This window comes from Cottoperca gobio, chromosome 22 (assembly GCF_900634415.1).
Source record: "Cottoperca gobio chromosome 22, fCotGob3.1, whole genome shotgun sequence".
NCBI classification, from domain to species: Eukaryota; Metazoa; Chordata; class Actinopteri; order Perciformes; family Bovichtidae; genus Cottoperca; species Cottoperca gobio.
The window spans coordinates 9,784,083-9,809,568 of record NC_041376.1 but is presented as its reverse complement, the minus strand read 5'-3'; the positions used below and the strand labels follow the sequence as shown (position 1 = coordinate 9,809,568).

The 25,486-nt window shown below is 42.1% G+C and overlaps 4 protein-coding genes across 5 annotated transcripts; 2 read left to right on the top strand and 2 right to left on the bottom strand.

Moving 5' to 3' along the window:
- Window positions 1–602: 602 nt before the first annotated feature.
- On the top strand, window positions 603–12,845 carry disp2 (dispatched RND transporter family member 2). The gene is given in 13 exon segments (XM_029460911.1): window positions 603–809; window positions 4,665–4,809; window positions 5,032–5,163; window positions 5,165–5,254; window positions 5,256–5,299; window positions 5,881–5,910; window positions 6,029–6,152; window positions 6,723–6,838; window positions 7,472–7,575; window positions 8,250–8,347; window positions 8,586–8,744; window positions 9,339–11,321; window positions 11,323–12,845. Coding segments are annotated over 13 exon segments (4,470 nt in total). The 5' UTR covers window positions 603–717; the 3' UTR covers window positions 12,676–12,845.
- A 139-nt stretch (window positions 12,846–12,984) lies between these two features.
- On the bottom strand, window positions 12,985–17,822 carry rpusd2 (RNA pseudouridine synthase domain containing 2). The gene is made up of 3 exons (XM_029460910.1): window positions 17,154–17,822; window positions 16,127–16,423; window positions 12,985–15,321 (listed from the first exon to the last, which is right to left on the bottom strand). The coding sequence occupies exons 1-3, from the start codon at window positions 17,796–17,798 to the stop codon at window positions 14,482–14,484; spliced, it is 1,782 nt and encodes a 593-aa protein (XP_029316770.1). The 5' UTR covers window positions 17,799–17,822; the 3' UTR covers window positions 12,985–14,481.
- Window positions 17,823–18,401: 579 nt separating this feature from the next.
- On the bottom strand, window positions 18,402–22,145 carry pcmtl (l-isoaspartyl protein carboxyl methyltransferase, like). Of its 2 annotated transcripts, none has more exons than XM_029461214.1 (9): window positions 21,545–22,145; window positions 21,159–21,326; window positions 20,524–20,628; window positions 20,404–20,435; window positions 20,183–20,287; window positions 19,969–20,089; window positions 19,803–19,888; window positions 19,334–19,503; window positions 18,402–19,116 (listed from the first exon to the last, which is right to left on the bottom strand). In XM_029461214.1, the coding sequence occupies exons 2-9, from the start codon at window positions 21,274–21,276 to the stop codon at window positions 19,080–19,082; spliced, it is 774 nt and encodes a 257-aa protein (XP_029317074.1). In that variant the 5' UTR covers window positions 21,277–21,326; window positions 21,545–22,145; the 3' UTR covers window positions 18,402–19,079. The 2 variants fall into 2 exon arrangements, with proteins under 2 accessions (XP_029317074.1, XP_029317075.1); XM_029461215.1 differs by having other exon boundaries at window positions 18,402–19,152; window positions 21,545–21,697.
- ccdc32 (coiled-coil domain containing 32) lies at window positions 21,702–23,893 on the top strand. The gene is made up of 4 exons (XM_029461216.1): window positions 21,702–21,850; window positions 22,139–22,397; window positions 22,934–23,087; window positions 23,434–23,893. The coding sequence occupies exons 2-4, from the start codon at window positions 22,148–22,150 to the stop codon at window positions 23,600–23,602; spliced, it is 573 nt and encodes a 190-aa protein (XP_029317076.1). The 5' UTR covers window positions 21,702–21,850; window positions 22,139–22,147; the 3' UTR covers window positions 23,603–23,893.
- Window positions 23,894–25,486: the final 1,593 nt, after the last annotated feature.

Sequence of the window (25,486 nt, the reverse complement as noted above, 5' to 3'; positions counted from 1 at the left end):
ATGTTTTTGATAGACTATAGGCTTTTCTTGACTAAGTTGCCTGGCAACCTAAAAGTTGTTCTTATGAATGGCTTATAAAGCAATTATTATTCATTATCAAAGCTTGTAAATCCTTTATAAATGGTCTCTTATTAGGAACACAACATGTAGCCTAATTGTACAATTTAGAACGAGATTTGAAACGGAGATTCATTTGATCTCAGTCTCCTCCTATTTGATGGACATTGCAGAATTATTTTAAACTTAATTAACCTCATCAGCTCTGACAAGATACATATGTCGCACATTCACAATATTCAGTAGCATGGTGACCAGCAGCTGTAAGCCGCAATTGAATGATCGTTTTAATTGAACACTGTGTCATCACTGTGTGTGCATCTTCACAACATACATTAAACAGCATCTGTAGCTCCTGTCCGAGTCAATGGCACTGATGCACAATCTCCTTCACTTTGTGCTCCAGCACCGCGGCCGGTTGGACAGCGACCAGGCAGCGTCCTCAGCATCAGCGCGGCTCCGCCAATCAGCGCGCAGCTCGGGGCAGATTAACCCAAACAGCCCTGGTGCTGCTCCGTAGTAGCAGACTCAGAAACATGCTCCGGATCCTCGTGGACTCCGTCTGAGCAGATGGGGACTGCTAGGCTTAGCCAATTAAAAATAACAGGAATATCATATTACCCGTTTATTTTTTATATTTAAAGCAGAATCAGCAGGGAGATGGAGGCTTGCTCGACAATAGGAGAAAGCACGGATGCGATAGTGATGGATTCTCCTACAGATGAAATGGGAATTCAAGAGGCTTGCCAAAGGTGGGTTTCTTTTTCTTGTCTGTGGATTTCTCAGGTGCGTACTGTAGAAACATATATAAGATTTAGAGTAGTGGAGGTGGATGTGTTTTTACCCTCCTGTGGCTGATGTGAGTATCGTTCATACAGCTGTGTTTATGCTGTGGACAATAGGATTATGCACAGGACATGATTTCTGCTGCCGTTTGTTATTTTTTTACATTACACTATTATAATTGTCATTTCAACAACGTACATCATTAATTCCTGATTGTGTTGCAATGCTGGTGAAACCAAGGCTGGAACATGTGCTGTTGTTGACTTACTTTTAAGAATTTTTGTGTTTGGTAAGCACAACATTTTCTGTTCAAATATCATTCCATGATATCAAGCCGTATATCAGTATTTTAACAAGATTATAAACAAGAGCTAGGTATTTCAGTAACGTATTAAATGTATCATCATTTTAAAAAAAAGCTTTTATGCTCCTATGTTATGCCTTTGACCGATATACTGTACATAGTAGCAATACACACCGAGTCTCTCGCTCACAGTTGAGTCGAGAACTGTAAGATCCGTCTGATCGGCTGGGTCACTCTCTGAGGTCACCCTGTCACTCACTCTGCTGCATATAAAAAAACGTTGGAAAAAAATGACCAAGGGACTTTAAACATGAAAATGGGGCTGGAAACAGCTGAGGCCTGCCAGCCTCCAGCTCAGCAGCATGCCATATTCTGTCCTCACTTGGTTTGAAGGCAGACCCTCACATCTTTGTCCTCTTAATAACGCCCTACGGAAGCTCTCTTTTTAGGAAGGTTAACAGTTTGTATCCTGCATACATCCTGAGCCTTGTCATTTCTTCTTGTGCACGTGTGTGTGATTGGCAGTTTAGAGGATGTTTGAGGACATGACATTGACATGCATCCAGAGAGTTGATGTAAGAGACGTGCTTGTAGAGAGGGAGAGACAGAGACCTGAAGGCAGACGGAGTAGTGAGAGCTGACAGTCTTTAGCTTGTTAGATATTTATGTGATTGTCCTTGCTGGAGTCTTTTGAATGCCGTAAAGCTTTCCTTAATCACTTAGATTAATGTTCACAATCAGTAATATCCTCGAAGATTTTCATTTAAATAAATGTTTCTTAAGTCACTATTATAATTACTGAATGAGGTACCACAATGGTGATTGAGTGACTTTGGCCCACTGATGAAAGCTTTTACATGCGCAGTGTTATGATTGGCAAAATCCCAGTGAAATGAGCTCCACTGACCTACAACAGTGAAATACTACCAAGTACTTTTCGAATATATAATTGTGCAACACCCAGGGGTCATTGTGTCTGTATTGTTCAGTGTTATGTTCCTTTATTTCAAAAACATTTTCACGGCAGGACTTTTACTTGTAACAGAGTATTTGTACAGTGTGCTACTTTTTCCACCACTGCATGCTAAAACTAAAGCGGTCTAATAGCACAGCCCAGAAAGTAGTCTTACCTTTGTGAAGGTGGCGGTGTTCGGTTTCTGAGCGACGTGGATTAGACTTTCCCGTCATTTTGGAGGCTGTATTTTGTGGTGTTGGATAATAACACTTTATAAGGCGAGGTGTTTCTAATATTTTGTTATATTTCATGGCTGTTGTATTAGATTTAATTAATTTAGCTAATAAACTGGGAAGTGACTCTGTAAAACAAAATGAGAGCAACTTTTCTTTAACCTTGTGCACAGTGCACAATGCAAGTGTCTTTTTTCTTTTTCTTTTTTTTTTTTAACCCCGGGTGTGGGGAGGAGCTCGCTGACACCTTCCTGGATGTATTTTTGTATTCATCCACTGAAATATTAATGTGTACTACAAAATACTCTCCTCGTGTGTGTGTGAGTGTGAGTGTGAGTGTGAGTGTGAGTGTGAGTGTGTGTGTGTGTGTGTGTGTGTGTGTGTCTTACGTCGGCCAACCGTGAAGAACCATCAAAGGGGAGTAATGAGCTTAAATACTCCTGAACCCTGAAGTGAAGAGGCTTCTAGGCACAGGTTACATAGCACAGTTAAATTAGTTGACAGCGTTGACTTCCAGATACTTTCTCTGAGTGTACTCACTCAGTCCAGCATGTAAACAGGACTAAACTAGATGAGAAACATGTGCTATGGGACTAAGATCTACAAAAAACACCGTGGGCGGTTTATTTTTTTGATCATGTTACAGTTGTATTGTGGTACGAAAGACAAAATACAGCGGTTCAGTTCCTGGCTGAGCTCCACCATTTATCCCTTTGCTACTGTATGCCACCAATTCAACAGACTACTCATCATCTGTGCGCCTTATTATGGGATGCAAATAAAACTGTGTGGGGTCATTTAATCTCTGTTGACTTATTCTGTCGCCATGGTGACAAGGCAGGAAGTGCGGTTGCATCCAGTCTACTGTGGAAAAACGAGCATGTGGTAGACGACACAGACGTCGCGGCTCCTTTACTGAGATACAACCGAAGCCTTGCTCAGTAGTTCAGTCTGTTTATTTACCTGAAATTCTGGAAAAAGGTTAAATGAAACCATGCTAAATGATTCTGTCTGAATGGAAATCTGTGATCAGATTTAACCCTTTAATGCACAGTCTCCTTTAGGTTTAAGATCCATTTCTACATTCTCTGCCAATATTGCATATACAGTATCCTCTGTAGCAGCTTGTTCCAGCTTCATTGAAGCTATATAATGTTCAAACCCAAGACCCCGATGTTTTTATGGGAGCCCAACATGTTTAGTCGAAACCTTTGGGATCTCAACATGAATTTTAAATAATGTTCTTTATTTGTATTTCATTATGTGAGCGTTTTGTGTTAATATAGTATAAAACAAACTCTAATAGAATACAAGACCAAGTTATGCTAGCATCTCTGTGAGCCACAGCGCTAATGCTATGGTCAGCATGCTAACATGCTCACAATGACAATGCTAACATGCCGATGTTTAGCAAGTATAATGTTTATACCATAGACTGTATATCCACGGTTTATATCATGTTCAACATCTTAGTTTAGTGTGTTATAATGCTAACATTTGCTACCTAGAAGGGCACAAGGAGATTGCAGACCTCCGCCAATGCATCTTTCAATGTTGAAGGGAACATAAATGTCTGTACCAATTGTCATTGCAATCAATCCAATAGTTATTGAGACATTTCACTCAAACCAACACATGTCAAGCCCAAAGTCACAAGCATTCATCCGCTTGGAGACCATGAATGTCTGCACAACATGTTACGTCAATCTATTAAATCGTTATATTTCAAAGTGGTGGACCAACAGATACTGCCATCTCTAGAGCTAGCATGGCTAAACATACATATGTTTGCAAACAAGTTTCATTTGCTTGTAACATAGTGTAGGAATGAGAAAGTGGGAAAGCATGTCATTACATATGTCACTCCGGTTCTCCTGACTGCTGCCATTACCCATGAGTCATCACTCAGTCTCATGTTATCTATTCTGAACAGCCTCCTCTCGCACAATGGGGTCTGTTACATGATGTGAAATAGTCTCACTCTCCCCGTTCTTCTTTCTCTCCCACCTTTCTTTTTTTAAATTGGGCCTCCTTACTTTCAGTATCCAAGTGCGTTACCCAGAAATGTTGTCAACCCTCCACTGAATATGTGATAAAGCCAAGAATCCAGTAAAGAAACAGAAATGTCAATCAATGTTTAATGAGAGAGATGGATTTTTATGTTTTACAATCATTTCCCTCTGCATATTTAAAATACCTTTGTCGCTCCTTTCTTTCTTGCTTACTTGTGAATTATTTCTCCTCCCCTGCAACCATATGTTTTGTATTTTCCCTGTCTTCTCTTCTCCTTTTCACATCCCCTCATCTGTCATTCTCTTCCTCTCCTCAGCTCGATACCGGCAGTGTCTCTGTGCCCTCCAGACAGCGAGTGTTCAGCCGAGGCCCAGTTGACAGTCGACCAGTCTGAAGGGGAGCTATGTGACAGCTGCAGCAGCCTCGGAAGACCCTCTTCCTCCTGCCAGCTTTATCACCAAGTATGCCTGAGCACTGAATGTGCTGTGTGCTGTTTAGGATAGATAATTGGGTGCTCATTAAAAAACAAGTTAGAAATAGATGCAGGATTTGAGAGGCAGAGGCAAAGAAATAGTAATTGTAGTCACTCAAAAAGATTGAATGATACCAGAATCCTGTATGCTAAGAGGAAAATCTGTGATTTATATTGTTTATGTATTTTCTACCCTCCTTTTCTTCTTTAGGTCCCCCAACCTGGGGTCTACGATTCGCCACGGACCCGAAAATGTCCCCACTGTAGCCATTACGGTCCGGTCAAACCAAACACCTGCCGCGACTGTCATTCAAACGCAACATGTCATGCTGAAGGAGGTGTAGATGGGGAAAGTGGGACACAGTCGTAGTTCTGCCCATCAGACGAGTAATCACAGCGCGGTGAGATGTCATTGGCTGCATGGGTCCAATGAAATCAGGAACAAAGAAACCGACGCAGCGACATGTGGTTACAGTAAGGTGTGTTTAAAAGGAATAGTTAGACATTTTGGGGAAAACGTTTATTCTATTTCTGGTGTTTAGTTATATGGGACGATTGATGCCACTCAGACGCCACGTGTCTTAGCTTAAAGACTGTAAACAGGGGGAATCCAAGCCACAGGAAGAGCGCCAGGCTTTGAAGCCTTTTTTCAAAGTGGCCAAATGGTGGACTTCCACATCAGTCACATGATGCCGTTGGGCCCAAAAATACTTTTCCACATAGATTTACATCGGGAGAGAGACATTCTTTCTCGAGGTAAATCTACTTCCCAGTGCAAACACTTAAATAGCCCTTATTTAAACCATTAGGTACTAAAAGTTGTAAAATGCACAATTAGCCAAATTCGGACTCATTTTCCTTCCTCCGTTCATGTGAATGAGAACATGAGACTTTTTAAAAACCTTTAGACCGAGCCAGGCTAATTGTTTCCCCATGTTTCCAGTCGTAACGCTAAGTTGAGCTAACCTAGCCGCATGCTGGCTGTTGCGTCATATTTAACAAGCATTTTGTGTGGTATCCTTTTTTAAATTACTATAACAAAGTTTTCAATTATTAACAGGGATGGAGGACTCTACCTCATCCTTAGAAAGTAAGTACTTTCTTTTTTAAAGGCCCAAAGCACTGCACGTCTCTATTATTTTGATCATAATTATTATTCTTTATACCAAGTTTCACTTCTTCTTCTTCTGTGGCTGCTTCTTTGGCAGTTATTCCCAGGTGTTAGTGGACTACCCGTTAGCAGTGCTGGTGGGTTGTGCCGTGCTGCTGCTGGGATGCTCACTGGCCGGACTCTTCATCGGTCCACTGCCAGACTTCTCTGACCCGCTTCTGGTGAGTCTCAAACACACACAGTCATGCACACAAATACAAAAGCATTGATTTTGGTGCAGCACATGTATAACTATTGTCACCCTTCTGTCAAGTCTACAATACAAACCTCCCGCACAACCTGAGGCGGTGTTAATTACGGTTTCTCTAATGACCTCTCCGATGATGATATCTATTTACTTCAGTCTTATCTCAGATTCAATGAACGGCACTGAATGAGATCACACTCTTAATTAAAAACATCTTCTTACCCTTCAGATGCAAGCTTATAGGATGAACACTGTTTAAAACATTATTATGAAAATGCAACAGACAAATCACAATGCAGTATTAATGATGGAGCTAAATAGATTTACATAAGAATCAAATATGACTGCTTTAAACTGTGTGTGTCTTTCCATTAAGGTGACATCAAACACTCATCTACCAAACAAGCAAATTCAGGCAACATTATAGGGTGCTTGTGATGCTGATTTATTCAGGAAGCTGCTGCAGTGGGCACCAGTGTCAACGCTATGTCTTTAGCTTTGATGTGTGTTTGGGTGTGAACGTGTACGTGTGCTTTTTCCTCAGGGCTTTGAGCCACGGGGAACATACATTGGAGTTCGCCAGTCCAGCTTGTCTAAGCTGCAGGAGAACACTGGCCCGGGGAAAAGACTGTCTCCTTTACCGCAGCAGCTCAGTAAAAGGTCAGCAGAGACATTCAGTGGAGTGCAGGCTTTCTACACAGAACTGCACCAGTGATCGATGCACATAGATGCCAGTTGTCATGTGTGTATAGGGTTGTGTGGTCGTTCAGGGTTTGAAAATTGAGTTTTTGCCAGGGCTAATACCTATAACTATACTTGAACATATGACTGTAAAAAAAAATGCATTTGAAATGTAGGAATACAAAAGAATTTTGATATAACAACATAATAATAATAATAATGTACAGTCAATAACATTTGAATAAAATGGGGTATGAAATATTAAGAATGATGAAATGACTAAGCAAAAAGGGTCACTTGTCGTTACAAACCACTGAGAATCATCCCCCGACTCTGCAGTACCCCTCAGCTCTACTGTGCCTTTTATGGTCTTTTAGCTCGTTGTTTCGGTTTTCCAGCGCTCATTAGTTTTTTCAGATAAAAAAAGACCAAAAACAGTTAAAAGAAAAGTGAAAAAGTGGATTTACTTTAGCCAGGTAGCCAGAAACACAACTCCAAAGGTTTAAAATGATCCAGTTGTGATACTGATACATTTTATCCTTGTTTGGAACAAAATGTTTGCGTTTCATGTGGCTGGAAAGGTGCTTATGTGTGTGCTTCTACCTGTGCCAGTTTTGGGGGTGTCGTCAGCGGTAGCCAGGACGCCTCCAGGCTTCGCATCAAGAGGATGCTGGCTAGAGACTCATCTCCAGACACGTTCCTCTGTGACGCCCCAGGTGGGTCAGCCCCGATCAGTTCATCCCTATATATAACCGTTTAATCACCGACAAATAAATCTCCTAAACTTATGAGGGATGCTTCACGCTGCTGGCCACAGCTTCCTCAGCAGAGCAGACAATGAAACAGAAATATTATTAAAACAATGTTAATCTGATTATCTGCTTATTCAGCAACTCGCATATATGCAAATATGTGTGAGCTGAAGGCAAAGCCCTCCGGCTTGTTCGTGAATAATCAGCACTCCCAGCAAACGAATGAAAGCAGTACAACATAAAAACAACAGTAACAGCTTATTGGTTAAATGCAAATTAACAAAAAATGTTGAGACCTTAAGAAGACTGTCAATAATGGCTTTGAATGCATTTCCTTGAGCAGGCTATCACAGATTTTTGTCTTTAAGCTCTTCTTTGAAATAGTGTGCTGGCAGATCAAAGAGTATACTTCGGTTTTCCTAACAAACACAAAGAAAGCTCCCTAAATGGATTCATAAGCAATTCCAAGCCTTGAAGTTTTTTCACTTTTATTCAAAACAGATGGGAGGATATAACAAATAAAAATGTGTTTCTAGCCTGGTTTTACCTTTATAAATGTAAAACTCAACTCTTGAAAGTGATAATTCACTGCTGGTCATCTTCAAGTATGTTGAATCCTTCTGTCTCTCCCCACGCAGGCGAGCGTCTGGCTCAGCTAGTGTTTCGATCAGAAAACTCAGCCAGTCTCTGGAGTCTGAAGGCCATCCACGCCATGTGTGAGATGGAGCAATCCAGGGTTCGCTCTTATCTACTCAGCCCTTCATCTAACCCTTGCTCCTCTGCATTTTGCTTCATTCGTCATCTCAAGTCATAATTTCTGTTCATCTCCTTTCTATTGCCTTGACCCACATAGCACAAATGCTGCCATTAAAAACATCACTATATGAGCATCACATTATCTGAAAATAATTCATTTTTTGTGAACTTGTTTCAAAACTGGGCATGTGATCAAAAATTTCCCTGGTCTGATACAGATTCGCTCCCAGGCTCAGTTCCAGGGCTTGTGCCAGCAGCATGTGAGGGGAGAGGCCGAGGGAGCGTCCAGAGGCGGCTGCTGTCCGAGCTGGTCTCTGGGGAATTACTTGGCTGTCCTCACTAATGCCTCCTGCTGTCTCAGCCTCACCTCACATCAGGTTCTGTAGATTTATTCTCATTAAACAAACAAATGATTACACAACTTGTAATTAGGTTTTTGGAAGTCGTATTCTGCAATAGCCCATCTTGTACTGTACAGTAAGTGAAATGTCCACAGTGCATGTTGTTAGATGGTTGAGAGTGGTATTGATCTTCTCATCTAACTTTCCCCCAATTCAAAAATACATATTGTACGTCTTACCTGTAGTGCTCAAACTACATTGTTTTGTTGCGAGTGTTGGAGAGATTTGCTGGAGAAATGTCTGCCTTGTCTTGAATATAATGGAACTAGATGGCCCTTGGCTTGTTGTACTCAAAATGCCAAAAGAAATCTCACTGTCCAAAAGTAGTAGTAGTGATACGGTTTGCGGGTGTAGTTCGGTAGAAAGAAAATAGTTCCTACATGCAACTGCTCACAATAAGGTGTTTGGATTATTGTGAGTAACCGGGTTAGGTTTTTCAAATGTATTTTTGAAGTTGATAATGCAGGCTAAGGGAAAGTGGGTAGTGTAATTCACAACCCTTCATCATAACTCTGGAGTGCACTGAATATATTTTAGTGTCTGAAGTTTTTTTTCTCCCTTTCACACCAGGTGTCCGAGTCTCTGAACCTTCTCCGGAAATGTGCTCCGTATTATCACGAAGGACACCTGGTGGAAGCCTGTGTCGAGAGACCCAAACATGGCGGCTGTTCGTCTGTCCCATCCCGCTGTAAACAATCGCGTGTGGTGTTCCAAATTCTGCACTTCCTGGTTGACAAAGACTTTGTCGGCCCGCAGACTGTAGAATACCAAATCCCTACGCTGAAGTACAGCCTTCTGTTCTTACCCGTCGACAAAGGAGAACACATGATGGAGATATACATGAACAGTCTCGAAGGCCGGGATCTGACATACAACAATACCACCATCACTGGCATGGACTTTGGCATCAAGCAGAGACTTTTCAAGTATTACCTGGCAAGAGATGCAATCTACCCTGTGCTAGCTGTTGCGTCTCTTCTTTTCACTATGGCTCTTTATCTCCACTCTCTCTTCATAGTAGCATTATCTGTAATAGCAATCACAGGCTCCCTCCTGACCTCCTATTTCTTCTATAAAGTAGCATTTCGCCTGACATTCTTCCCCCTGGTCAACCTCTCTGCAGCTCTTATTCTCTTGGGAAGCTGCTCCAATCAGGTTTTCATCTTCACTGATTTCTGGAATCTGCAGCTATCCCAGAATCCTTCAGCCTCCCTGGAGAAGAGAGTAAACAGAGCTTTGCAGGAAGTGGGCTATTTGATTTTAGCGTCGGGGTTGACCTCCAGCGCAGCATTTTTCTCTGGTTATCTCAGCAGCATCACAGCAATCAGATGTTTCTCTGTTTATCTAGGAACCGCCTCCTTTATCAGCTCATTCTTGCCGTTGGTGTGGCTGCCGTGCTCTTTCATTCTGCGCGAGCGCTACACAGAAGCTTCCTCTGCATCTGTAGCAGTGCAGGGATGGAAACCATGCTGCTCCAAAAACAACGGTGGCTTCTGGGATACGAGCTCGCGCAAGAGATGCATCTTCACTCTGAGGCAGAAGCTGAAAGAATTAAAAAGAGGCCTCAGCGACACTTCCAATTTGTTATTTTTGAAAATCCTGCCTTGCGGAGTGGTGAAGTTTAGGTACATCTGGGTGTGCTGGTTTGCAGTGCTCGCTGCCGGGGGCACATACATGTCCTGCATTGACCCAGGCATGAATCTGCCCACCTTAGACAGCAGGGTCGCCAAGCTTTTCCGCTCCAGTCACCCGTTTGAAAGATATGACGCAGAGTATTGTCACATGTTTATGTTTGAGAGACAGAAGAATGGAGAGGACAAACCAGTTACGTTAATGCTCGTTTGGGGTGTCAAACCAACTGATAACGGGGATCACTTTAACCCCAAGAGCAATGGCTCTTTGGTTCTTGACCAAGACTTTAACATGAGTCGGCCGGACGCTCAGGTTTGGCTGAGGGACTTATGTGGACGGGTTCAGAACCAAAGCTTTTATTCTCCTCCGTCCACTGAGGATGAAGACGCTATGACAGAAAATATCTGTCTCGTGGAGCAGCTTATACAGTGGGTGTCTGTCAGACGATGCTCAGAAAGTGATGACTCCCTCCATTTTTGCTGTAACGACATCCCTTTCCCCTACACTCCCAGCGTTTTTGAGAACTGCCTCAGTATGATGCTGGCGGAGAAGTATGCTGAGGGCCATCTGGCCCACAGCGAAGGCCTGTACTTCCAGCCAGATGGCAGGATCGCTGCCCTCGTGTTGGCATTCAAAACCACATACCTCTACAGCTTCAACTTCAGCAGAACCAGTCTTTTCTACAAAGAAATCCTGACATGGTTTAACAACGAAATATCAGGAGCACCACAGGGGCTGGAGAACGGCTGGTTCATCAGCCATCTGTCTCTTTTTGATCTACAACAAGCTTTAAGTTCAGAGACTCTCGTAGTAGCTGGCTTCTCAGTAGCTCTCACGTTTGCTTTGCTTCTCTTAACCACCTGGAATATTCCCCTGAGCATATATGGGACTGTAGCTGTAGGAGGAAGTGTTTTTGTCACCTATCAGCCTTCTTGTTCTACTTGAATGGCAGCTGAGCGGCATCGAGGCTCTGTTTATCTCAGCAGCAGCAGGGCTGTCTGTCGACTTTGTTGCCAACTACTGCATTTCCTACACCTTGGCTCCTCATTCAGACAAAATTGGGAAAGTAGCACACTCCACTAAAAGGATGGGATGTCCCGTAGCAATAGTTTCTGGTGCATTTTTCTCCATGGGGATCATCATGTTGCCTGCCACGGTCTTGCTGTTCAGAAAGCTGGGGATTTTCCTCTTTTTGGTCAAATGTGTAGCATGTGGATTTGCAACCTTCTTCTTACAGTCCCTATGCTGCTTTTTTGGACCTGAGAAAAACTGCGGCAAGATCACGCTGCCGTGTGTTTCGGATCATAATGATGGCGTGCTGTCCTCTTGCTCGGCAGCAGACCCCGGTTCCTCGTCAGCCTCGGCTGCTAATGGGAGCTTTGGCAGATCGAGAGTGAGGAGGAGTTATGACAAAGAAGCGGGTGGCTATCTCTACCCCGACCACCAACGTCAGCAGAGACAGAAACAGGCTGGAGCAGGGGGTGGTGGGGGCCGAGGGCCGGAGCAGTACGAGCTGCAGCCATTGGCCTATCGACTGAGCGACAGCTTTGAGAACAGCACCTGCACCAGTAAGCTGTCCAACCGGCCGTCTGTGCTCTCTGATGAGATCGAGTACTGTGGGGGAGATGTGGGCAGGAATAGCACGGATGGAGACAGTGAGGAGATATGCAGTCATCAAAATAAGCCACCTCCAGCCCTCCAGACTTCATCTCCGTACAAAGAAAACACCCTGCGGCCTGTAGGCCTGGCACAGGAAGACGCGGCGAAGGACAAGCTGCTCTGTAAAACATGCAGAGGTCAGTCTTGTGGGGTGAAGCACTGGAGCAATACATCCTTCTCCTCAACTTCCAGCATGGAGGACGCCATCATCAGCCACACACTGGAGACTATTGACCAGCCATCTCTCTGCAAAGACGACCAAACCACAGAGGAGAGCCTCCATCCCCATCATCACTCCAATAAAGGAAACCTCTCCTCGCGCTCTCAGAGCTCCTGCGAGGGTCTGGAGGACTCTAATGAAACATGCCTGAGTGACATTGAAGCAGGGCCTTCCAACACGCAGCAAAATGAAGCAGAAGAAGAGGGTCAGTTGCAACCAGGACATCTAAACGGGAAGAGAGATACACTTCGCCTCTCACTGAAAGACACCGTTTATGAGACTGGTAATAAGGGCCGCAGCAGTCAGAGTGAAGAAGTCGTCATCTTACCCAACAGTAAGCCAGACCTGCCGGACGTTTGGATAAAGAGAGATGGACAACGGGAGGATACATGCTGAGCAAAGTTGGAGGACTCTTTGAAAACACTGTGCATTATTTGCGCTGAATTTATATTAAAAGAAGAAACTGTACAAACACAAGCATATCTAAACTGCAAAAGGAGCATAGTGTTACTTGTGTGTAATACTCAAAGGGAATATAAGCCAACAGCAAATGTAACATGTGATAGCATGTTTGTCTCATGCTGCGGTTAAGGTTGTTACAGTTGTATGCTACAGGGTCAGAGCATGAATCAAATTAAAGCATGACTTGTTAAAACTGGCATTTTCAGACAAGACAATGAAAGAGGAAATTTTTTCATAAAAGAAAAATCATTAAGTGCTGCATCTGCAGAGTTTACTTTGTGCCTGGAATTTTTTAACATCTGTACAGACTGGGTTACAGCAAAATACAGTGTCGCCCGAGTGCAGCCGCTGGCCTTTCTCCATGCTGGAGTTGACCTCAATGAGCCATATACATTCATGGACTTCTGGGTATTAAAAGATAAATGTGAGCTATACAGAAAAAGAGCTGCATTGAGTAGTAAAGTTTCACTTAACTTCGGTCAGTTGATTTTGCACTTTGTGGAGATGATATGTACAGTATGTCCTTTGTGACCACGACGTAGAAAGCTACATGTAGTAATGTGTCCTTCGTAGTGTCATGGCTTGTTTGCATTTAGTGTTTCACTGTTAAATTAAGAGTCACGTCAGTGTCAAAACCTTTTTTTTTATGTTTACTTACTGTACTAAAAAGGCAAAAAAGGGTTTCTAATGCAGATATAACACTATATGTGGGTTTATACACGGTTGGCGAATTAAGGTGCGTACTACTCCACGATACTTGGATGTCAGTGTATGTCTTGCTCTTATTTCTGTTCCCAAAGCTGTATTTGTAGCATCACATGCAACTGCTTCAATCGCTAACAATTTGTACAGACCTCGCTGCAGCGCTGTTAAGCAGAACTCCAACAGAATCATCTAAGGAAGCCTTTATTTACACCCCACAGCTGGGATGTCACATCAGATGTGTGTATGTGCAAATAACTGTATTTATGACATGAACAGCATGTGCCAAATGTCTTTCAACAAGGTTGTTTCAGAAACAACGAAAATTGTGTGTTTTGTGAAAAGGGGGTGTCCTTTAAAAGAGTAAAACAAGAGATGTGTGTATGGTCCCAAACAAGAGATGTGTGTATGGTCCTTGATGTGATGTATGAAAAAAGAGGTGTTAGAGGTGCAGTGGTGGTGATTCAACACAAAGACAAGAGACTTGTGTCTAATGTGCCGCGTTATTTTCAGCTTTCTCTTTGTAAGAAGTGTTTGCTTTTGACATCTTGACTGTATAATCACAATTCTTCATTGAGTCTTCACTTTAAAAGCACTCAGCAGAAAATAACCTGCCTTAGAGTCAAATAACATTAATCACAGTCTTTCTATCAACAGAAGAACTTAAAAAGGTCACCACCACTATTATTAATTACAGGTGTTAATGTCGAAATGTTTTCACAAAACTGAAAAATAAAATAAAACATTTATTTTCCTGCAGACTGGCTTTTGATTTATTTTAAATCGTTGTTGGAGTACTGGGCAGATTACAGGTTTTAAAGAATGAAATTAAAACGATTTTCTCAACATTAAAATAAAGTAAAGTGAGAATGAATACATATACATTTTCTATTAGTTTGTAAGGCAAAAGCAGCTCGTCGGCCAAGGGAAAACATATTTTCTATATTCAACATATGCTAAAACAGATTTGCATTTGCATCACAGAAAAAAAAATAAAAAATAAAAAACACGAAGGAAGTAACCTAAACGCCAAAGTCATCAGCAGTCCGCATCAGGCAAGCTCCACTCAGCCTCGACCCAGTCCTCTTTGGCCCAATCGGGCAAAGGTGTAGAATATTCAAAATCAGGTCCTTTGTAGCGTAAAGCGTGGAGATACATGATGAGTTCCTTCTCTGTGGGATCTCGTCGTTCTAGCTTACATTCAGTGCACAGGGCGTCTCTCGTCTCTGGAGGAGATATTGCTTCTGTTTGATTTCTATTTGAAGTGTCGGGTTGAGATTCGAGTGAGGGATTGTTACCGTTTGGGTCGATGCAGCCCCGACTCCCCTTTTCCTCTGTCTCACTGCTCGAGCTACAGCCTGTCGGCCTCCGTGTGTCATTCTGATGACTCTCTCCACTTTTGTTAGGTTCAGAGGTGCTATCTGATGCATCGACTTGCTCAGATGTCTTGTTTTTCTCCGCCTCTTTTTCAATCCCAATACCATCATCTGGAATATCCAGCAGGTGAAGACTTTCATGAGAGCGATGTTCCTCTATCAGAGCCTGCAGCAGCTCCTCATTACTCTTTCCCAGCTGCCCCCCCTTCCCCCTGTGAGGACCCCAGGCGGAGGACCCATAGACGGGATCATTGAGGATGGGGAAGCCCAGGTACTGGAGGTGGACCCTGATCTGGTGTGTGCGGCCGGTCAGGGGTAAACAGCGGACCACGCTGGTTTTTCCATTAAAGCTAAGCCTCTGGAAAACGGTTCTGCATTCTTTTCCCTTCGGGTCGACTCTGCAGAGGCCAACCTTAAAGGAAACGACCAGGATGGGCTCCTCGCAGATCCGCTCATCCTCTGGAAACTCCCCCTCTACTCTGCACACATACTCCTTTTCAAGCTGTTAGAAAGCACAAATGTAAAAAGGACATTTTTGAGAATAGCAAATGCTATTAAATGTCAGTAAATGCATAATATGTAATTTTCTGCCACAAGGGGTCTCTCAAAAAACAACAACAACAAGAAAAGATGGCGTTCGGTGGCGTCGTGAAGTAATGTGGGGGTGATGGGAGCTGTTTTTAGCTCCATTGCCATCAATGCGATCAGCTTCTCCTGGTTAAGATTCCTTCAATGTTCATTGTTTAGGAGATTTTTACCAGAAGCCGAATTATGTAGAGCTCTCCTCTCTAACTAACGGACCCGGTGAGTAAAAGCGGTAAAAGCAGTTTCACGTAAAAAATAATAAAATCAGCTTTGAGGCTGTTCGGCTGCTGTGAACGTTTGCTCAGTTTGTTTCTCTGATAACTCAACATCCAGACGTCTGATGACTAATATCTTTCATCTGGTTAAAATATAAATATAAAAACAACCATGATGTAAAAAGTATAATGTTAAAATGTGGCGTATAAGTGTATATAATGTCAATTTATGACAGCTTCTGACAACCACAACGTATGCACAAAGGGGATACGACACAATTACAGGCGACCAAAATTGAGTTACCTTGATTAAATTTATAGACATCTCTAGGTTTGAACATTTCTGGAAACATTTACAATATTTAAAATACACAACTCAACAAATATACAACATTAGGTGTTTTTAGACATTTTAATGCTGAAACGTTTCTTATTATACCTTTAAATATGACAAAAGCTAAAGAATAACACCAGAGAAAGCTTAACTGCGACCCATCCTGAACGTACCTGTCTGTCTCTCACCAACTGGTCCAGTTTCTGTGATGTCTCCAGTGTCCTGGCAAACAGCAACACTCCAGATGTGAGCCTGTCCAGTCTGTGGACTGTGTGGAGCTCAGAGATACCCCGCTCCGATCCCAGGATGAAAATCACCGTGTTGTGTCGGAAACGGCCGCAGGGGTGGACGGGGATGGAGGCAGGCTTGTTGACCACAAGCACTTCACCATCATCCACCAGAACCTCCAGGGGTTGGCCGACTACAGGGGGCTCGTGGCGATGCACTGTGTTCTTCATATGGTCGTTGTTCTGTGGATAGTTAGGGAACATCTAAACTTGTTGCCACAATGTTCTAAAAAAATTAAGTAATTTATCACCTGCTGTATTGTTTGGAAATAGGGCTGGGTAACATATTGATAATAAATCTGGTGCCTAGATATTGTCTTTTTTGATTTTGGAGATCGTAATAAGGCCCAAGTGTCGTCTTTACCTGGTTTCAAAGGCTGCATGGCAGTTAAGTGGTGTGATTAACTTACCAAACTGTTCTAGCTTTTGTATTATTTACCTTTACCCACTTAGTAATTATACACACATTACTGATGATTATTTATCAAAAATCTTATTGTGTAAATATATTGTGAACGCACCAACGGTGGTACAAGTATTTGGTCAAATATATTGCGATACTGATTTTCTCCAGCCCTATTTGGAACCAAAGAGCATTCAGCATTAGATTCTCTTACATGTTTTTAATCCATCAGTTTGCAGTATTAAGATTTGGTTTAGTTACATCTTTAATGAGAGGAATGGTTGTTAAACTTCTCCCATGTGAAAAAAAAGCCATTATAAGAAAAGCTAGAGATACATTTACAGGCGGATGATGTCAATCAATCAATAACCAGCAGTCCTACTAATATCAATAACTGGCTTAGATCAAACCTGAACGCATTTGAATGTGATCCAGTTATTCTGTCCTCAAGCCATGCTTGCATAATGATAACAACTCAAACATAAAACAATATGCAGTAGTAACACTGACCCTGAGCACTAGCGACAGGTCCTCCACAGGTGTCTCGTTCAGCCGGATGCGACCCTCTTTGGCAGCCCTCTGGTAATACTCAATGGACTCAGCTCTGAACTCACTCTTGAACACCTCCAGAAGACTCTTCCCAATCCACCGACCTTTGCAGTACGTTTTGAAGTCATAGTAGTATGGACGCACTTTGCGCAGGCCACCGTCAAAGTAGTAGGAGGTCTCATCGAAATGCTCCTGGCAGAAGCTGACACCCGGGTTACGCTTCTGCGGCGGGGGGATGTATCTCTCGCCCGGACGGAGCTTCTTCCCTCCCGCTCCTCTCTGCCTCTTGCCTCGGCCCTTTTTCTCGGGTTCGGCCGGCTCGTCGCTTTTTCTTTTGCCACTTTCTGTCGTCTCTTTCGTTGTGGTTTTCTCCCCTGACACCGGGCTGTTAACCTCCGCGACAGCTGCCTGCTCCATCGTCGAGCGTCTCTGTTGACACCGTGGAGAATGAAAATAACGATTCCGAGGACGACAGACGTTATAAAACAGAATAAAGTGGCTCTGTATCGTATTAATTACACGCCTGGTAACTCCCGTTTGCGCTGAAGAGAATAAAGACAGCAAATTACATTTGATCAAGTCTCTAACCGACACGCTCACGTGCATTGCTTTCTAGCTAGAGGTCTTTCTTGCTAGATGCGCAAAGTGATGACGTTGTTATGTAGTCCAATCGTCGAATGTGTAGTTCTGTTCAAACCGTCAAATATTTCCGTTTTCTTTGTCCTAAGTGCAAAATCACCTCATCTTCGAGTGTCTTTTCTGTGAGAAGAGAGGACTTTTCTTGTGAAATTGGAATTCTCTGGAAAAGTTATTTAAAAATGATCAACAATTAAAGACAATTAAGTAAGGTAATATAACATTATATATTGTTCTCTTCCATGCACCATTTCGATCATGGAATTTTTTATTATTTTGTTACAGTTTATAGCTGATAGTTTGTCTTGGAAGATTATATATGTATGCTGTAAATATAAATTGTAATGTTATTTACCCAGTATTTTTGATGATTTATAAATAAGTCTTACACTTAAAATAAAAATAATGAGGATGTTTCCTCCTGTAGACAATGATTACATTTTCTTGATTTTATAATTAACTGTATAACATGTTCTGTCTACTTTGATTGAAAATATTAAACATTCCTTCCTGTAGCTCTCCCTGACCCTGATGTATTAATCATTAGTAGAAAAAAAAATGACAACATTGACATATGCAGTGGAGTTGGTTTTATTAATAAATCTTATAAGTATACAAACAAGTCAATATTTGTAAGGTTAAAAAAAATTATTAAGTGCCTCAATTAATATTTTGTTTTGGCCACAATGCCCCCTCTGCTCTACAGTAACATTGTCAAACAGTACATACCTTAAACGTACAGTATAAAAATCCAGTAATAAGTTCTTACCACAAAATATGTTTTACTTTGTTTCGATTTGCTGAATTTTCATTGAACGTCCTTGGCTTGTACTCGAGTTTGTCTTTATGTGTCACTGCATTCATAGCCAAAGCCTTCCCATGAGATTAAACACAGTCACACATTTACTCTTATCTGAATTTCCCACAAGACTCCAGAAGAACACATACTTTAGCTCCTTAAGTGGTTATTGCATTTTTCTTACCCATAAATAATACTGTGAATCACTTAGATCCTAGACAACCTTTCTTTGTCATCCACAACATCCTTATCCCTCTCTAACGGGCTCAGACGATTTAAAGTCATCAGTCCAGCTGTCGTCATTCATTCAGTCGCTCGTTTACGTTTTTTTCCCTCTTTGAAGACAATCTGGTCGTGCAAACATAGCGAGATCCTCCTTGTTCGTTGCTAGGTGACAACCCAGCAGGGCAGGTGGCCATTAAGACTGGAGCTCAGTGAAACCAAGAGGAGCGTTACGGGGCCCCGGAGATGCAGCACCAACGCCACCTCCTGCAAGGGCAACCACACTGCAGTCAGAGCTCACCTCTGGGAAGAGAAGGAAGAACAGCGTGGATATCATCTGAGACAAGCGACAGGATGAGATGGATGTGACTCATGATGCATAAAGCACACTTAAGATTACAGAGGCACCTGACGGAGGTTTGTCAGTGCATATGGTTTTCCTTTGTATATTTTCAGTTCAAAATTGAGTGTTTTTGTGCAATACCCAGGCCACTGACGCCTCTTGTCAGTCAGCGGGACGTAAACCACACCCATCAAAGCTTTCTTGAGAAAGGTCCCATTGCTCTGTCGATCGTACTGTTCTAGCACCTGACTTCCACCGTCCGGACCCACTGGGAGAACCAACCGTCCCCCAGGCTTCAGCTGCTCCAAGAGCTTTAACAAACAGAGGGCAGAAAACAGAAATGTCACATGAGGTTATAGTTCAGTTCAAGCTGCAAATTCAGGATGGAGACACTTTGGTTCCCTAAACAGTTTACAGCACTTGAGAAAATATTTTTTTAGAGACCACTGGCTGTTTAAGATTCACTTTCCTACTGTGAATGTCCTGCAATGTCTTTTAACCTCAACTCTTTGTACTTTGTTTGTGGATTTTGGATGTAGCAGAATAAAGTGTAGGATTTCTCTTACTCTATTCGATTTTTGACAAAAGTAAAATCCATAAGTGTCCTTACAGCCTTAGGAACAGTAGCTGCAGCTGCACCAACATGAATGGCATCATACGGCGCTCCATCTGGGTGGCCGAGCCTTCCATCTCCCACTGTGGACAGATTTTTATAGTCTTATGTAGCTGTGCAACATCAACATTTGAAAGCTGTATTTATTGGACATCTGACTAACCTACAAGTTTGATGCGTCCAGAGGTGAGCAGTTCTGGGTCGTCAGCTTGCACATTTTTTATTGACATTTGAAGCAGTTCATCTATGTGTTCAATGCCAACCACTCTACCACCAGGTCCTATCTACAAACAACGGGAAAATGCAACTATTGCACTCTAAAATACTATATGTTATGCCAATTGGTAGGAAACATACAAAGTTGATACAGAACTTACCATCCTTGCAAAGCAGGCTGTGAGATATCCACTTCCTGAACCCACGTCGAGTGCCGATGCTCCTTCTGATAGTTTATCACTTAACAGCTCCAAAGCATGAGCATGCTATCAAACCACCATAGGAAAACATACAGCCAACCATGTGTAGGTACATAATGGAATTATAGTTCATCTTAAGAAATCTGCTCACATCTCAAAGCAGTTCAGTGTTTGTTACTTACCATGTGTGGTGCACTGATGGTCGCCCTGTAGCCTGTGATAAGAAAATGTCACAACACAGAGTTACCATATTGACAAGCAAGTGTGTGTATGTGTCTCTACAGAGCGACTAGAATGAATACCTATGGTCTGAGGAGAGTCTGCGTAAGGATAGTCTATAGTGTAGAGCCCTCTGTCTGTAGCCAACATGGCATCAAACACTCTGTCGCTGTGGATCACCCCGTGATCTGGAGGAGAAAAACAGAGGCAATGCCATTATGGTAAATATATATTTTAAAAAAAGGTGTCCATGTGGTCTTTTCCTCATTTTAAAGTCAGCATTACAGTCCAGTGATACATTTGTCTAATATTTACACGCGCTTCCTTATTTGCAAACAGCTTGAATAAACAAATGGAAGAAAAAAAAACACAACATCATTAGCATTTTTCCTTTCAAATTGCCACATTTTATTGTCTTTTCGTGAGATATAAATGCCAAATTCATTAAAATTATTGTTTAAAAATATGTAATTTCAATATTCAGTAGCCCTTTTCAGTTTGCATTTAAATACGCCCTGATAATTGTGAGTAATACAATATAATAACTAGTGTATTTGTCATTTTTTCTTTTCATCTTAAATCTGGGTAAAATGATCCTCCATATTTTTCTGACTTTAGCCTTATAAACAGTATATGGACTTAAGTTAATAATAAATGCCTCTATCTGCTTGACCTTGAGGTTTTGAGTCAGTGTAATGTTAATGCATCAGCGCATTACCCCTCAGCCTGCTGATGAGCTCCGGATGTGTTTTGCCGCTGGACATCCACGCCATGGTCCGGGACAGCAGCACACCCATCGGGACTACCACTACTGCCACGCGCAACACTGCTTGCATCTCATACACTGTATCTCACTGCATTGACATGAGGATCAGCGCTTGCAAACCTGAGTACATGATAAACATATCATTATAAAAATGTAATGCACTTGACAGTTAGCCAGCGAGCTGATCCACCGTTATGGTTTATCGCGATAATATCAAGTTAATGTTACATTATAAATATATAATATAATTCAACAGTTGCCAATGCTAATGCCAGTTCTTCATATAGTGAATACTCAGGCATAAAATAATTCAACAGAGGTCAGCAGAGCTTGTTTACCTTGGTAGTTCGCCACAGTTCCTTCCAGCTGAGACAAACTTCCTGACTCCCTCCTGAGCAATGCACAGCGCCTGGCCAATAAGATGCGCTCTTGTCCAGCATCAAGCCCCAGAGATCCAATCACAACTCAAAACAATTTGATGGGCGGTTATGACGTCCAATCATATGCGCCTAACTAAGGAAGGTGCTGCCTCTCATTAAAGATTGTGGAACATGGACACAGTTAGCTAGTGAGGCTAATCTTTAATCTTAAAACAATCATACATCAGAGGAAATAACGGTTATTCTATTGATATTTTCACACAGGTAAGACATATTAGTAATGTATTATGATGAGAAAACGTTTCGAGAACATTTGAAATGCACAACGATAGGTTAGACACACACTTAGCCAAGTATATTGATGTAAATTAAAGCTCAGTTTTTGATTTCGCTAAGTAACGTTATTAGGAATTCTGCGTGTTTTTCCTTGCTGTGTCTTTTATTTTATTATATCTAAATGTCTCACATGGCTGTTATATTGTTGATCCACTAGACCATAAACTAATTTGGCTAACGCTAACTGACGTTGACTTCTGCTCTGACCTGTACCAGTACAACACAATGATTGACGACTTCGCGAGCCAGGAGGGTGTCCGGTCCAGCGGGGAGCTGTGGACCGAAATCTGCTCCACTCTCCCGGAGGGGCAAGCTGAAGCAACCCCGGAGATCAACACGGAGTTTAGAGACTCATTCCAGCCAGCAGAACAAGACGAAGTGCAGGTCAATGGGCACTCAAATGGGACAGATATCAGTTCTTCTAACGCCATATGGGAACCCATGGAGGATTCTGATATCTACATAGCCAGTTTAGGTACAGACATCCCTCCTGCCTCTTTCTGCTTTCTATGACTCACGGCATCATGTCACATTTAGTTCACCTTGTCCTCCAAACAGCCTCCTCATTCAAGTTGTATGTGAGATTGTATGAATGATGGGGTTTCAAAGTCCTGATTTTCTTCTTACATTTTATCGACAAAATCAAGGGTGCCAAACCTTTTCCCTTGGAGGGTCAAAACTGAATCTTAATCTTGTGCAGCCCTGGACTAAATGTTTAATCAACTGAGAAAACACTCTTCAGATGAATTAATAATGAAGATACACCTATAACCCTAGACTAATTGACTAATGAATGGACTGTATAGGAAGAGAGAGGAAACTACCCCACATACTACTGTGATGGCATAATAGCCAAAAAATGTTTGTGTATTGAGAGATACTGAGACTCACACTGCTGTGCATGTGCTCTGTCAAAGTCAGACACATTCTGCCCCTGACACATTCATAAATGTCAACATTTTGATTTCAAGATTTAAAATACAGTACTTTCTTGCCTACATTTTGGTGCAGAGAATCGCCTGAAGAAAATAAAGGGCCAGGAAAGTGACGTGACGTCCAGGGACATGTTGCGCTCCTTGTCTCAAGCTAAGAAAGAATGTTGGGATAGATTTCTGCACGACCCTCAGACCTCAGAGCTCTTCCAAGGCGGTGACATGGATGACAGGTAGGATGGGAGGGATGGATTTTGCCATTACACACTTGTACTTCCACCAGGACACAAACATAAAAAGGGTTATCCTGACAGAGGAGCGCTTCTATTCCTAATTTACTTTATGGTGTGCCAAAAACTGCCCCGTTAAAGTAAAGACTGCATCCGACTGACATTTTATTATATATTCTAACTTCAAATTTAGCAGGAATAACTCCATCTGCTGTCCTCCGTTCCTGTAGTGTGCTTTAACTTTACTAGAGTGTGTGTGTTTTGCTTTTATAGACAACAGAATTACTGGATTAGACCTCTTCTCAGCTTGAATACCCTTTTTCACTTTTTGTGTACCTCTCTCCACTAGCGCTATTGAACACTTCAAGAGGTGGCTGGTTCCTGAGAAGGTGGCCATCAGCACAGAAGAGCTGGAATATCTCCTGAGGCCGTCTCAGAATAACGAACCGGCTGAACCAAGCCAGACACAGAGCGAAGAGGGACACGCAGGGAGATCAGCCCAACCCAGAGGAAGATGACGCTCACAGCCCGGAGAAATGAGTGTGTCAAAAATAGTAGCGCTGACAGAAGAACTGATTTGGCGTGCATTAAGTAGGGGTGACTTGTTACCCCCCCCCTCGCACATTTTGAGCTGTGTTATGTCATAGCAGTGTTTTGGCCAAAGCTTTTGTTAACAGTGGTCAAAGAAGCAATTACAGCCCATCATCATCCCCTGTATCCCCACCAACTGAGTGTTAAGTACTTCTTCAGTCCTCATTATTCATCCCTTCAACACATCACCCCATGCAAATAAAGAAGTTTATATTCGACTTGTTTGTGCTGTAGCAGAATAATTAGCATCTAGTGTGTGTAGTGACTCCCATTTTATTATGTTTCAAGAATGGCTCTCTACTTTGAATACATATGGAAAGGTTAATGATGGACCACATGCAGTACCGTGTTGTAAATGAGGCATTATTTTTCTGTTTTGGAAAATAGTGACATCTGGAGTAGAAGTACTCTGATCTATTCCTGAAAACATTGTAACTTTGTGCACGTCTTTTTTTTTTCCATGTTGATTTTACTAATAAAGTTTTACCCATGTTTCAATAACAAAAAGGATAATTGGTTTTGGTCATTTGTCTGCACATAAGCTGAAGCAAGGACACGGTTATATTGAGCTAAATACCACAATCAATACTACAATTAAGACTTAGAATATTCTCATCCGTGTGTGTGTGTGTGCTATTATACGTCTGTCTTTGTGCGGATCTATTTGAGATACAGGGTGTGTTCCAATACAAATACTACCATACTATTTAGTATGCCAGAAAAATATTTGGTATGTCAAAAGCAGTATGCCAAAAATACCAGGATGTACTGCATCCAGTCGCATTTTGCAGCATTCAAGCCAGCATGCTTTTCTGGCTATTCTGACCCACAATCCTTTGTGCAGCAGATATATGAACAAGTTCAAGGTGCAATGTTATGACAACAGTAGTTTGTCCCAATTGTATTCATATTGCATGCAACGCTACATACTTTGTAAAGGCAGCTGCAGTACATACCACAGTAAAAAATAAAAAGTATGTGATTTGGAACGCAGGCTTAAGGCCCTGTCACACATATCCGTATGGCGGAAAGGTATACGAAAAATAGCTCTAACTTTTCATCGGATCGGAAGTGAACGTATACAGATACGCATGTCTAAACTATTGATAGCGTATCACTTACTTATACAAAACATATCAGACGGATGCCCAACGAATGCATAACGTATACAAAATATCGGCAATACGCTGGCGTGCGTTGATATAAGGTAAGGTATAAGTAGTGTTCGTTAAGAGCTCACTGTGTTACGCTGGGGTGCGTTGTTGAACGCTGAGTCTGTGAAAATGTTTTGAGTGTGTTCAAAACTTTTGGACGTACCCAACGTGTGCTTCAGAAATTATGCAGGCGCTACACATAAGTTACATTACGTTAGACATACGTGAATCCGTTAAACTTATGCCTGACGGAGGAGTAACTTATTAAACGTGTTTCTACAGTACAGCTAGCCTTCAGCTAGCGTTTTGGGAGCTTATTGGGGTTTGAATATAGTATATAGGATCCCTGTGAGTAGCTCATACTCACTTCTTCACAGCACGTCTTGATGAATACATCAACCCATCATCAGAGAGCATGGAGGATGCTGAGCGGCTGCGACAAGAGTACATTCTGTTCTCCAGCATCAGCATGACGGGAACCAGATGGCACTTTTCCAGCTCCATTGGCCAGACGCTCTGATACGTTTTATATAAGTAAGTGATACGCTATCAATGTTTGACATACGTATAATAATAATTCGTTATGGATACCTCAGCTACAACACCGCTGTGGAAAAGTGAATCAATTTCAGTTGAGGCCCTTGACATGAAAACCTT

Excerpts from the sequence above, each read along its gene's own strand:
- ccdc32 (XM_029461216.1), top strand. The coding sequence starts at position 22,148 with ATGATTGACGACTTCGCGAGCCAGGAGGGTGTCCGGTCCAGCGGGGAG. Across the intron at positions 22,398-22,933 it reads TATCTACATAGCCAGTTTAG|AGAATCGCCTGAAGAAAATA; the intron begins GTACAGACATCC and ends ATTTTGGTGCAG. Across the intron at positions 23,088-23,433 it reads GGCGGTGACATGGATGACAG|CGCTATTGAACACTTCAAGA; the intron begins GTAGGATGGGAG and ends TCTCTCCACTAG.
- rpusd2 (XM_029460910.1), bottom strand. The coding sequence starts at position 17,798 with ATGCACGTGAGCGTGTCGGTTAGAGACTTGATCAAATGTAATTTGCTG. Across the intron at positions 16,424-17,153 it reads ACCTGTCGCTAGTGCTCAGG|AACAACGACCATATGAAGAA; the intron begins GTCAGTGTTACT and ends AACTATCCACAG. Across the intron at positions 15,322-16,126 it reads AGTTGGTGAGAGACAGACAG|CTTGAAAAGGAGTATGTGTG; the intron begins GTACGTTCAGGA and ends GCTTTCTAACAG.
- pcmtl (XM_029461214.1), bottom strand. The coding sequence starts at position 21,276 with ATGCAAGCAGTGTTGCGCGTGGCAGTAGTGGTAGTCCCGATGGGTGTG. Across the intron at positions 20,629-21,158 it reads GCTCATCAGCAGGCTGAGGG|ATCACGGGGTGATCCACAGC; the intron begins GTAATGCGCTGA and ends TTTCTCCTCCAG. Across the intron at positions 19,504-19,802 it reads CAGCTACTGTTCCTAAGGCT|CTCTTGGAGCAGCTGAAGCC; the intron begins GTAAGGACACTT and ends TGTTTGTTAAAG.